The sequence below is a fragment of the Saccostrea cucullata genome, unplaced genomic scaffold (assembly GCF_032062105.1).
Source record: "Saccostrea cucullata isolate Sc308-1 unplaced genomic scaffold, CSIRO_AGI_Scuc_v1 ctg3627, whole genome shotgun sequence".
Taxonomy (NCBI): Eukaryota; Metazoa; Mollusca; class Bivalvia; order Ostreida; family Ostreidae; genus Saccostrea; species Saccostrea cuccullata.
The window spans coordinates 40848-53603 of NW_026932744.1; the positions used below are offsets into that span (position 1 = coordinate 40848).

The following is a 12756-nucleotide window of genomic DNA, read 5'->3' on the forward strand; positions in this document are numbered from 1 at the left end:
AAAACCCACCACCATTCTTTTTTCTGCGTCACATTTTCTTCTTATTACTCTCTGCCAATTAGCTTACGGTCAGATCTCAAAGTACTGAGATATTATAAATTTTACGACACATCAATAATCGCTAAAATTTCAACTTATACGGTAATTTCATGATTATAGCAGAGCACTGGTGTCAGAATGAAAGGTATATAATAATATGTGGCTAAAGCCCATGGCCAGAACGAGACCTGTAAAAATCAAGTAATGCTTAATGTATACACATGTAATTCTATGGCTTCTCCTGTTCAACAGGTACAAATGTTCGCATTCGTTCGTCAACATTCCTTATATCTTTAACAGAAATATAAGTGAGCGCTCGCTTTGCTGAACAGGCTTCTGATTTATTTCGGTGATGACGAGTGAAAAACACTACAAATGCTAAGGGACAGGACTCCCCCCCCCCTTTTCTATTTACCAGTAATTATCTCGCCTTAATTTTGATTTTTCAAACTGCAATATCTCTCAACCAAAGTTTTAAAAATATATATATAAAAAAATAACAACTCAGGAAGCTATAAATATTTTATTACCGTTGGTGATGGTGGTGGTGGTGTTGGGATGGGGAGTAGGGATCCACTGTCCCTAACCCAAGAACCTGTGGTGGTGAAATCAAGAGAAAAAGATATCGTTTCATCATTTGACATATTCAAAAGCTGCCAGGTGATAAGAAAACGCGGTGTCAGGGTCAATACTAGTGCCTCTCCATCCATGGATGCAGTACTGCTTACTTTATTCCAGATGAGACAATATTGCAAAGATGATAAGATATATTGTGCTAAAACGCTGTTTTACAATAGGTGTGATATCTTAAGATAACTATATGGATTACTTGTCAAAGATTTGATTTAATTTTTTTTGCTGATTCAATATAAAATTTGCAGAGTTCCGTGAAAGCATTTTTATTTCGTATTTTGGAATACATGAATTGCACGCTGTTATTATGTGAAAGAACTTTATTTCTATGGCAGAAAGTTTGTCTTTGTATAAAACAAAGCCCATTGAATTCTGTAATTCAAAATTTATATATTAATCGAAATGTTGAATCAAATTGTATTAGTGTTCAATAATATATTAACAAGGCACAGTTTTTGCTGACTTCGCCCATCGGTGTATCTCTAGTTATGCACACTTTATTTCAAAAGAAAAACACCACACCCGTGATACAACCCCTTTTATGGTATAGTGTTTCTGCTTTAAATATCTTCGTGGTCAATGCTTATGGTCACATCTAATGTGAATAATTTTTTATGCTTGTGACCACATCGTATTCTCCCATTCGTGTAAAAACCGACTGAGAAATTTTCTAATATTTATGATCTGTGATCCTAAATGTTTATTCGAGTAAATCAAATGTAGCTTGAACAGTTTTTCCAGTTTCCCTCACTGTGACAGACACCTTGATTTCTGTCATGCCAAAAATAAACTGCTCTTCTGCTTTCCATTTCCCTTTGGTATCTTCGGGTACAGAAATCTTTAGAACTCCAACCAGCTGAAAGCTCTCATCCACTACCATAGCGTTGATTTTTTCTGTGCAATATATTTTCAAAGTGTACGTTTTCTGATCGTCATAAAGAGGATTACCAGAATCAGTAACCATTTTCCCAGTTGAAGGTACTTTTGTATCTCTAGCAATAAGCTGACGGAAAGCATGCCAACATCTCTCAACTCCATTTCTATCTTTGTATCGACTTTCCTGTGGATGCTGTTCAGGGTTGAATCTTGGGTTAGCTCTAGATCCATAAGAGTAACGCAGTATTCTTGCAGATATTACCAGCGGATTGTGTCCAAAAAGCACCGCCCCCTTAATAACGGCCAGACTACATTCATTTGGAATAATAATGTGTTTGCTAAAAAATTCCCTCTTGAATGCTTCTTGTAGCAGGCTACATTCGCCGTAACCTCCAACAATGAGAATATTTTCAATCTCTGGAATTGTCTCTAAAATTTTATGTATGTGTTTCGTGATCTGATCTAGTGATTCCTCGAAAAAACTTTTCATCAATCCAGAAGAAATTTTTAACTTATCTTTCACAAATTTTACATGATCTCTTAAATAGGTGGATTCAACAACTTTCAATCTTTCGGCTAGGGGTCTTTTTTCATTTAATACCACAGAAAGCTTCGTTGTAAATGACGTCTGAAAGTCTTGAGTAATTGAGCGTTTTTTGTTTTCAAATTCCCTAACAAACGTCAAATATTCTTCCATATCATCAATTCTAAGCTGTTCAAGCGTCCCTTCCCCGAAAATAATATCATATATCTTAAGATAGTTCTCATCAACGTAGATCCCTCCATAAGGTCCTCCACTGGCGCGATAGAGCTCTGTTAATGACCCGTCTTCATCAACTTCATGAACGCTAAAATCTGCAGTACCTCCTAAAAGAAATAAAGAGAATATTTACAATTTAAATTTGGTGGATTAAGCAAACCAAATTGCCATACTAAAGAAAATATTTCAAAAATGAATATTTTTAATTTATGTTCATGAATGTATTCTTTGAAGAATGCTTAACGCATATCAAATCTTAACCATGGATATAGAATTTTTTATGCAGCATTCAGTTTGAAAAATGTTCATGTAGAGTATGGCATTAATTATCTTAATCAATACTGGGTAAAGAAACAAAACACTTGTAGTTTTGCCGTTTTTTAAAGCTGGATTATAACCATATTAGCGATAAAAGCTTACTTGTAGTATTATCTATACTAAAATTAAATGCATCATACAAAAATGAATATTTAGCATTAAAATTGATGTTTAATGAATAATCTAGAGAAAAGTCTTGTTTAATTTACAACAAACCTCCAATGTCTGCAACCAGATATTTAGTGCCAGAAACTGTGATAGCTTCCCCATTCCCAAGTTTTAGATTTTCTAGAGGGACTCGCTGACAGTAGACAGAAGCTGCTTCTGGTTCCAAAGCTAACTCTAAGCAATCACCTTTTATTCCAGCCTGTAATCATTGTAACAATATTATCTCCTGCATGGTTAAATTTGTTTAAACGACAATTGCAAGGTTTGTTTAACACAACAATTGAAAATGAGAGTGATGTTTCCGTATTTTTTCTGAGAACTTTAAAAAAATGCAAGTTCATTTATTTCATTATAAACAGTTTTAGAATTTAATATTTAAGGCAGTTTGCTTCTCTTTTTTTTGTTATAAATCAACATATTTTATCATTGAGCAATATTTTCGGTTATACCTGAACAGCTGCAGTTCTCATAAATTGTTTTGAACGATCATTCCAAATGGCAGGAACCGTCAAGACATATTTGATTTCTGTTTCTCCAGGTTTGATCCCTCTGTCCCTCATGGTCTGGAGACAATGATCTTTAAGGTATTTGATAGACAGAGAAAAGATTTTCAAAGCTGAAAGCGATTTTCCAGAGACATCCTCAATTAATAAATCCTTCTTCACATTCTGAAAAAAACCCACAAAATAGCAATAAATATATATGTGCAGTATTATACATTTATTGACTGAGTACGAAGGCAACATGTGTTTTGTCCGACCAAAAAGAGGCTGTTAGGCTGAAGGCAAATAGTTTGGTTCGAGGGTCGACAAAATGACTTTTGCCCGAGAATATAGCCAATAAATGTTTTGTTAAACCTTTCATTTTTATATTTTTATATACATGAATCATGTACAAATGTACTGTCTACCGTGGTGTATCCCCAGGTTCGTCACTGGTAAACACCAATAATTCCCGATGAGATTAGCTCCGCATATTGCATTACGTAAGCAGTCCAACATCTACTCCACAGGTCCAACATCTCATTTGTTAATGCCTGATTTGTTAGATTTTTTCGTAGTGATTTGTATAGGATTTTTCAAGGTATAACAAAACTTACAGTGTCAAACAGTTTTAATATCATGCTTCTACTTCTATTTCAAATGTGCCCAATCTGTAGTTTGAATCGTTTTTTGTCAAGAAGTGATCCTTACAAAAGATCAAGAAAAGTTGTATCCCCCCAAGAATCATCGTCACAAACCACGGCCAACATGTACGCTCCTCTCCCATTCTGCCCGTGGTTCAACAAGGAGAGAATTCTTCGTAGCTCATTAAAATATTGACCAATGCGAGTAAAGCATAGCCGGATGATGAACTTTATTGCGACCTTTCAATATCCAATCGCAGTATAGGAAATATTTCTTGTATACTGTTGACGTCAGTTGTTGATTTCGATTGCGATGGAAACAAAACTTTCCACTGACTGAATATGACGTCACAATAGAGAGGCGTGAATATTCAAGATTACGACACTTTTTGTGATCAAGAAGCCACGGGTAGGAGAGAGGTATATAAGCGGACTCCGGACCGTGGCTTGAGACGATGCCCAAGAATATGTTTATTCGTCGGTAGTCTAGTGGTTAAGGTGCTGGACTCCAAACCGAAAGGTTGCGAGTTCAAATCCTGACCACGGCAAGTCGACGTTGTGTCCTTGGGAAAGGCACTTTACACGAATTTCCTCACTCCACCCAAGTGTAAAAGGGGTACCTGGCTATAGACAGCGAAAGATATTGTCAGAATGTTAGTGTTCTAGCTCTGAATACGGCAGCTTGCACTGAGAAAGATTCTGGATTGTTAAAGTCTGCTGGGGTAATAATGATTGTAAAGCGCTTTAAGTAGCATTTATGCTAGAAAAGCGCTATATAAATCCAATCATTATTATTATTATTATTATATTTATACATGTATCAAAAGTAGTATTTTAAGGTTAAGTTTACTAGGGGTATTAAGTTTGTTAGTAAAATATCAAGTGATAGCACATCGATAAATATTTTTTTTTCAAAAAAACGTATTTAAAATTAAATATTTATTTCTAAATGTAGGAGTCTTTTAGAAGTTTTATATACTTCAGAAAAATAATGATTCCTAATTCAAAATCGCAAATATAAAATTTTAAAATTAGTTGAATAATGAAGCAATATGAGTATTTGAACCTCCAGTATGGCTGCCAACGTAACTTTTGCTTAATTTAGATCAAATATTTCTGCTTGTAAGGGAATGTTTCCTAATTCAGAAATTCACAATGTTGTATGTGGTTGTTAGAAAAAAAATATCTGTGATGAGGAGTTATATTTCGTCATGTGAAAAAAAGTCATTCTAATTAAAATACTGTTTTAAATACTTGAAATATTAAACTATTTTTAAAATGGTACTTAAAAAACAAAAAAAATAAAAACAACTTTCTCAGTTTAGAACTCATTTGATGTTGGATTTTAATGTATTTTGTTAAATATAATAAAGCAATTACAAAGAAATTTGCAAAAGAAATAGAAAGTAATGTTTCCATCCCATGTTTGATCTCATCAAATTGACAACTCAGAGGTATCAGGAAACTGATTAAGAAAACTGTGAGTAGTATTACTATATTATACTCTGAAAGTTATCTGTCTTATCAGAGGGTCGATATCACTTCAACAATTATGAAGGAATCTTAGCAACCGTGCAATAAAACGGTTGAAATTTTAAGTAAGACAGTATATAATTACCATAAGATGCCCCTCTTTCCAAAATAAATAATTGAATAAATGTTGAATCAACTGTTTTTCAACATATAATCAACATTGATTATCAATATTGATTATATGTTAAGACTTCAACGTTGATACAAATTTTCAAAATCTAATTTAAAATCGATGTTGAATCAATATAGAAAATCAACGTTGATTCAAAATTTATTCATAATGTGCGCCTGCTGGGAAATAGCTAGACAGGAGCAGGGCTTGGAGCATGTGGATTGGCGGACTCAAAAGCATGTAAATATAAGAAAATAATTACTGTCTTATGATTTGTTTTCATGACGATGATCAATCGATTTAGGCTCTATATAAGTGTTTAGTGAGGAAAAAAATTGTGCCTTGTTTCCATTATTTTCAAATTGTGCTTTATCAATTTATGTAAAAAATAATAAAACAAATGTAGCCCTTTAATTCGGCCAATCCAAATATATATCGACTTTACAGAAAAGCATATCGACCAAGCACGAATGCTTTTCTGTGCAGACGATATATCTATGGATCGATCTCGTGAAATATCTATATTTATATACGAGTATTCATAGCATTTCACACTAAAATATGATAAATTTCTTTTTTTCATCACAAATTCATTCAAACTTAGTATTATCTAATGACGGAATTGGACAGGTTTCATTGAAACATTCTTGCACTTTCAAAAATTTTAATTTCATACTAAATTTTAGATTTTTAAAAAGTGGCAATCTTGTTTTCTATTAATGGAGCAAAATCAAATCTATCTAAGAACTTCGAATTCAAAGTAGAGGGCATTTTAAGTATCATATGATAATTATAACGTAATTACCGCTACCAAAAAGTTTCCTCGATAAAATGATTACTTTTAAAACGTCATTTTAATCACCTTGAAGTGAAGTTCCATCTTAAATCTCTGGAAAAAATAATACTCATGATGCTCATCTTCAGATGCCAGTGAAGCGTACAGTTCTTCCGCCTTAAGGGGGATGTACGGCCACCTTTAGTGCAGTAAGAACAAAATGTAAATATTTCTTCAAATGGCTAAAACACATTATATTTTGATCAAATTTGAAGTCCTAATGATAAAGATACAATAAATATGCATAACTGAATGCATATTGTGCATGTATAATCTATACTCATGCAGAAAAATGCTTTTGATATGCTCTTTAGAACTGCGCAACTACAGAATTCAGCAGAGCCTTAAAAAATCCAAAAAAATATGCAAAGCGTGCATTAATGTTCTCTCTACAACCATTTGTCAAGAAAATATCTAAATTTTGCACTTTTCAATGGTAATTTCAAGTTCAAAACATGGTACTGTTGTCTTCGAAATGAGTCTAAAAAACCATGAAAGTAGTTCATGGATAACAGCACGTGGTCTATTTTTAGCACAGAATTTTGTTTTCCAGACCTCTTCTTAATACGGAGGCACATAATAATCTTAAAAAGTAGAGGAGAATTACAGTTGCAAAATGTTTCAAATGATAAGCACACTTTGAAATGAGGAAATGTGTTATAGTGTGGCTTAAAGTAATTAGTATTATTATCGAACAGTTGTTAAATACTTGTTGGTATAAAAAAAATTCTTAAACTCTTTGATTACAAATAAGGAAAAATGAGCGCCATCAAATTCAAAAAGTCTGCCACAGATAACTTATTTTATCTTTCAAATGAAACACAGAGAAAATTGGACCGGTCGGCATAGAATGCTCACTCCTCCATAGAACCTGATCCCACCTCTGAAGTTTCGGGGTCCGTGTTTGCTCTGTTCTTATTTTGAATTGTTTTTTTTTTTGGACTTTGAGACTGAATACTGTTTGTTATCTCCCTATATTCCTTCTAAACACAAAATCGATATGAATGACCTTGTTTTAATACCTACTAGTATACTGTGTCAAAAAAACATTTACAAATACAAATTTCTTCACATGCATCGAAGTACCATTTGAATATGAATGAAATCATTCAGCGTGGGTTAGGAGATTTACTGAATGAAAAATACTTTTTTCTATTTGCCCATATTGTCAAAATTACAATTTTACTGAGTAAAGAAAAAAAAATCAACATGATTAATTATTTTAGACCATCTTTAAAATGACGTTTGGTGGTCCTCCCAACTCAGACAAAAATTATTGGGTCCGTATTTATAGGTGAGAAAAAAACTTCCTCAAAATTTAAACATATTTGTTGACGAAAAAAAGGATAAAAAATATCATGGAATGTAAAAAAAAAAATTGAGTCGGGTCATTTCTGGAAGTAGGTTGGGAGAAAGGGCAACCAAATATTTTTATAAAACGTGGTCTTAACAATATAAGGCTATAGTACATGTTCCATCACATACTTAGTAATGCAAAATTTCTGAAGCATTGGCACTATTCTGAAAAACAAACCGTCATAGAGTTTTCGGGGGGAGGGGGGGGTTAGCCTCTCACGCTTTTTTTTTTGCGAAGATAGACATAGCATAATGCAATGGACCTTTCTTTGCAAACATTGTGCTCGCTTCTAAATTTCAAAGAAACAACTCAATGTATTTTCCCAAACTTCGTATGTTAGTGAGAGCTTACAACATGGTCAGCATAATGAGACGTGATGTGTTTTTATGTCCAAACATTACTCCATACAATGTGTGGGTCATCGCAAACAATCTAGCTATGTATGTCAGGTGTCTGAAGGAAATCCTATAACTGACTATTTTTTCTATCTAATTGCTGAAAAACATTGACAGGTGTACCAACTTTTCGAATGTAATACATTTAATTACAATTTGTTTTTCATGCACAGTATATCGTTTAACATTTTTGAATTAAAAGCTAAGCATCCTCCTTGCAGAGCCCCATTTGAAAATAACTTCTATCGCCAAAGAAAAGAGACCGGCCGTAAACACATATATTTAGGACATTTTTAATCTTTTTTCTTTAGTTTTGGAGAAACCAACAAATTATCAAGACTTGTTCCATAAAAAATTAAATATAATCATGGTAATAAACGAATCTATTCACATTAGATATATGCACATGCCATCCACGTGCTCAGTGGATTAATATGAGCGAGGAAACTCGAGCTTTAAACAGAACAGTTTTTCCCGATTTGCTGGTTTGGGGTTAAAATTGCATTTTTTCATTAATCAGACGGTGCGATGCAACAAATAAAAGTAGTAAGTTATATAACCTTAGGATTATTACTTAGTAATTTCTTGTTTTGATGTTGTTATGGACGCATTTATTCTAAATTCAATGTTTTTTTAAACTCTGTGTGACAGAGGAATGGCGGACGCAATAAACATATGACCTCAAGAAGACCCCCATATGAAAAATGAAATTTACAAGAATTATGGATAATAACAAGAAAAAAGCGAAACAAATGGTTGTAGCCATATTATCAATGAACCGTACTGACATCATTTTCGATGCATTTATCATCTCAAGAATGCTGTAGCTGCGCAGTTCTAATCTGATTAATTTCCTTCTAATTAAAACAAAATAAACTCAATTATTTACTAATTTTGGTCTCTAACAGTAGGTTATGAGTACATTAGCACTTTGAGTAACTTTGGGCTAGTTTGGTAGAGTATTAAGAGTATTCTTGGTATTTCTTATTTTACACATGTCTCGATCAAATATGGCTTGTACATCCCCCTTAAATCCAAATGAATTGAAAGTCTGGTCTGGATTTAACAATAAACATGTCGGAGTCTTCATGGATGACATTGCCCCTTGTCCTGAATACCATACTGCCGGGGAATAAAATGTTAACGGGTCACCACTATATGAAAAAGCGTAACCGCTGTATGTAGTCCCAAAATCAAAAGCGGCCACAACCCATATATTGCCAACCGTCTTTAACGCCATCGCAAGCGATGTATGGAAGCGCATGGGTGTTTCTTCCACCAGTTTATAACTCCTTCTGTGGTATTTAATATTATCAGGTCACAGGTCAATACTTATCTCTGTTGAGATTCTGCTGGGCTAGATATTTGGACTGACGCCCACAGAATCTCTGGACAGCCATTAATATTTCATGTCTGGAAATCAAGTCCCAACTTCGGCCGACTATAGCAAGTTTAATTCACCTAAGCCACACAGCTGCTCGCTTAGTGAATCTGAATCAATGTCTTCTGTGGCTATTGAACATCAAATAGAGTAAAAACAGTCTATTAGAACTCTTTAATTGAGGAGGTAAACAATTTCGTTACAGGAGCCATATTTGAAACTGAAATTTCAGTCAATATTTTTATGTTGGGATTTACATGGCTAAAAGGTAAGCAATGTAGAAATAAAAGTGATAGAGAGTCAAATAAACAACCAAATGACTGAATTGAAACAAGCAGCTGTGTGGCTTAGGTGAATTATTCTTGCTATAGTCGACCGAAGTTGGGACTTGATTTTCAGACATGAAATATTAATGGCTGTCCAGAGATTCTGCGGGCGTCAGTCCAAATATCTAGCCCATCAGAATCTCAACAGAGATTAAGGTCAATACGTGACTTAACACGGTGCAATAATATGCACTGGTACATAAGAACAAAAATAATTTGCTCTGTTTGCTTTTAATATAAAAAATTAAACAAAATATTACGCAAGTACAATAATTGTTTTATTAACAATGTAAACAAGTACTTAATATAGTTTTGGGTGATCAATTTAACATATGTACATAGAGAATGTAGGGCCTACACGTAGAAACCAAGCCTTTCTGTTTTATGTCAATTGCACATTCTCTAACGTTTACCCTTGTTTTTATTTTAGAATTGTAGTTTTATGTTCATGATTAGCGATATATTTTTTCGTCAAGGGCAACAGACCTAAGTGATTGTTTGTTCAATCGTTTTGCAATTTGAAAACTTGTATAGAAATGTGTATTTAATTGCTATATAGATTGTATCATATAGTTAGTGAATAGGGAGTTTAATTTAATTTAACATAAGACATGTAAGAGGAAAGGCTGAGAAATAATAGTTACATGTATATAGAGATGACATCTAAATTTATAATTCTTTATGCTCACCATAGTTATTACATGTAATACTTATCAACTGGGTTTCCATTTCTCAAATCGAAAGTCGATTTAAAATTGAATAATAAACCTGGATAATAATAATGATAAAATAGTGAAACGATGCCCTATTCATGTAATTTATACTAACTTCTTGTTTTAAACTTCTTTGAATTCACATAATAATTTTAAATGAGAAGAAATGGTTGTTTAAACAATTTTACTCAATACAAATATTATCGACACCATTGACAACGGCTTGCTGTAAAACTCGAATGTGTAGTTACAGACAGGTACTAGTGCTATTCAAGACACGTGGTGTAGATAAGTTCAATTCTCAGTTTTCTTGGACTTGTTGATATCTCAAATTTTAAAAGAAACCTTTCCCTCAATTCCGATCGGTTGATTGATTTCTCTACCACACATTCTGCTTTTATACAACCCCCCGAGTTCAACCAGTGTATTGACACGGCGCCAAATCCAATCCAGGTCTTCTAGGATTTAACATTGCCATAGATAACGACCGCCACTTTGGAAGGGTATCAACAATTCTTCGTTATATTTCGTACATTGCTATCAGTGGGCTAACGAAGTCATGCACATTTGGAAATGCTTTGTGTAAATCGAGTCTTGAAAGCTATAACGCATAATACTTGCCGATTATATTATTTTTTTAAAAAACGGCATAAAACGCCTTCGACAAAACTTGCTTATCTAGATAGAAGGGGTCAAAACATTTAAATATATGTGCATTTGTCCATACAGATAAATGTCAAGATTTTATGGAATCAAGATAGAGCCATGTTATTCAGTATCGCATCATCGCAACATCGAGATTAAGGTCGATAGTGCACTGACGATGAAGCGATGGCGCGATAACGACGCGATAGCGCTATATTGATAATGCATCTGAGCGATAATAATATGATGACGATGTTGTGGTACGAAGCAGCGATAGTGCGATGACACAATTGAGCGATAGTGCTGACACTGTGGTGTGATGACGATAACGCGATGGTACGATGACATGAAGAGATATTCACGCTCGCTTCATCTCACTATCATAGTCCCATTGTCTCGCCATCGCATCATCATAAACCTGCTATCGCTCAATCCTTATCGCGCCATAGACCCGAAATTTAATAAACGCCTAATGGTGCTATAGTGAACTCCCTGGCCCTGTCCAGATTCCTAACATAAAACCCCTGATAATTAAATGCATATAAAATACATGTTTACCCCTTGAGTTCCCAAAAGCGACCCAATGTCATGTACATGACCCATAATTCTGTATCTACGACTGACCAATAATTGCTGAGATGCATGGCCAATTCTAGCCGAAACTGCTCATTATAAAGTTTCCACACAGAGTACCTACCCGCCCCAGCACGTACATCGTGCATGTAATCTAGTAAACCCTACGAAATCTGGAAAAAATTAGAAAAAATTTTTGTTTGAACAATCTTCTTCAAAACAATCACTTGTCAGATCGCTAAGCAAATGCTTGGATATTTGAGGGTTAAGAAAAATCGTGTTAAAATATTAATTATTAAATCAATCTAGTTAGTGCAATCGACCCTAGTTATAATATATCGATCATAGCTATCCGCATCGACATGTAACGTTAATTTTTAGACTTATTCCCTGTCCCGATCTTAATATTGAATATTAGGCTTGGCGACGATCGCCATCGCCCCCCCCCCTTCAGCCATTTAACTATGTATTTTAATACATTTTTATCTAACCAGACTCTCTATTTATAACTAAGACCCCATCTTACAAGCTTTACATAATGTCCACGCTCCCCCCAGGAAATCCATTAACATCGGGACAATAGGCTAACTATACCTAATCCTATATTAAAAGCTGAAAATATCACTTTTAAAAATGCCTTCTCCAAATCAGTTAATAATTTCAATGACTGTTTCAAATTAATTATACACAATAACAAGCTGGAAAATTTTTACCAACCCAACATGATGCTGGAATATTGAAAAAGGAAGTTGCAACCAAAGCGCCCTCAGGTGTTTTTATTAAAAGGGGGAATAATCAACTAAAATATTTGACAAGAACGATAATCACTGGGAATAAGTACAGAGATTTAGGTAAAGCATTTGAATATGCACTTCCTTCGATAAAAGCAGTTAATTTAGAGTGAATTAGCTTTGAATATTATGTGACGGAAGAATGGTCGAATTTATTCATTCAATTCATGATTAT

The 12756-nt window shown here is 34.0% G+C and overlaps 1 protein-coding gene across 1 annotated transcript; it reads right to left on the bottom strand.

Moving 5' to 3' along the window:
- Window positions 1-976: 976 nt before the first annotated feature.
- LOC134235992 (heat shock 70 kDa protein 12A-like) lies at window positions 977-6516 on the bottom strand. The gene is made up of 4 exons (XM_062718168.1): window positions 6428-6516; window positions 3244-3462; window positions 2843-2993; window positions 977-2415 (listed from the first exon to the last, which is right to left on the bottom strand). Exons 1-4 carry the CDS (start codon window positions 6443-6445, stop codon window positions 1373-1375), a joined length of 1431 nt encoding a protein of 476 aa, XP_062574152.1. The 5' UTR covers window positions 6446-6516; the 3' UTR covers window positions 977-1372.
- Between the last annotated feature and the right edge of the window lie 6240 nt (window positions 6517-12756).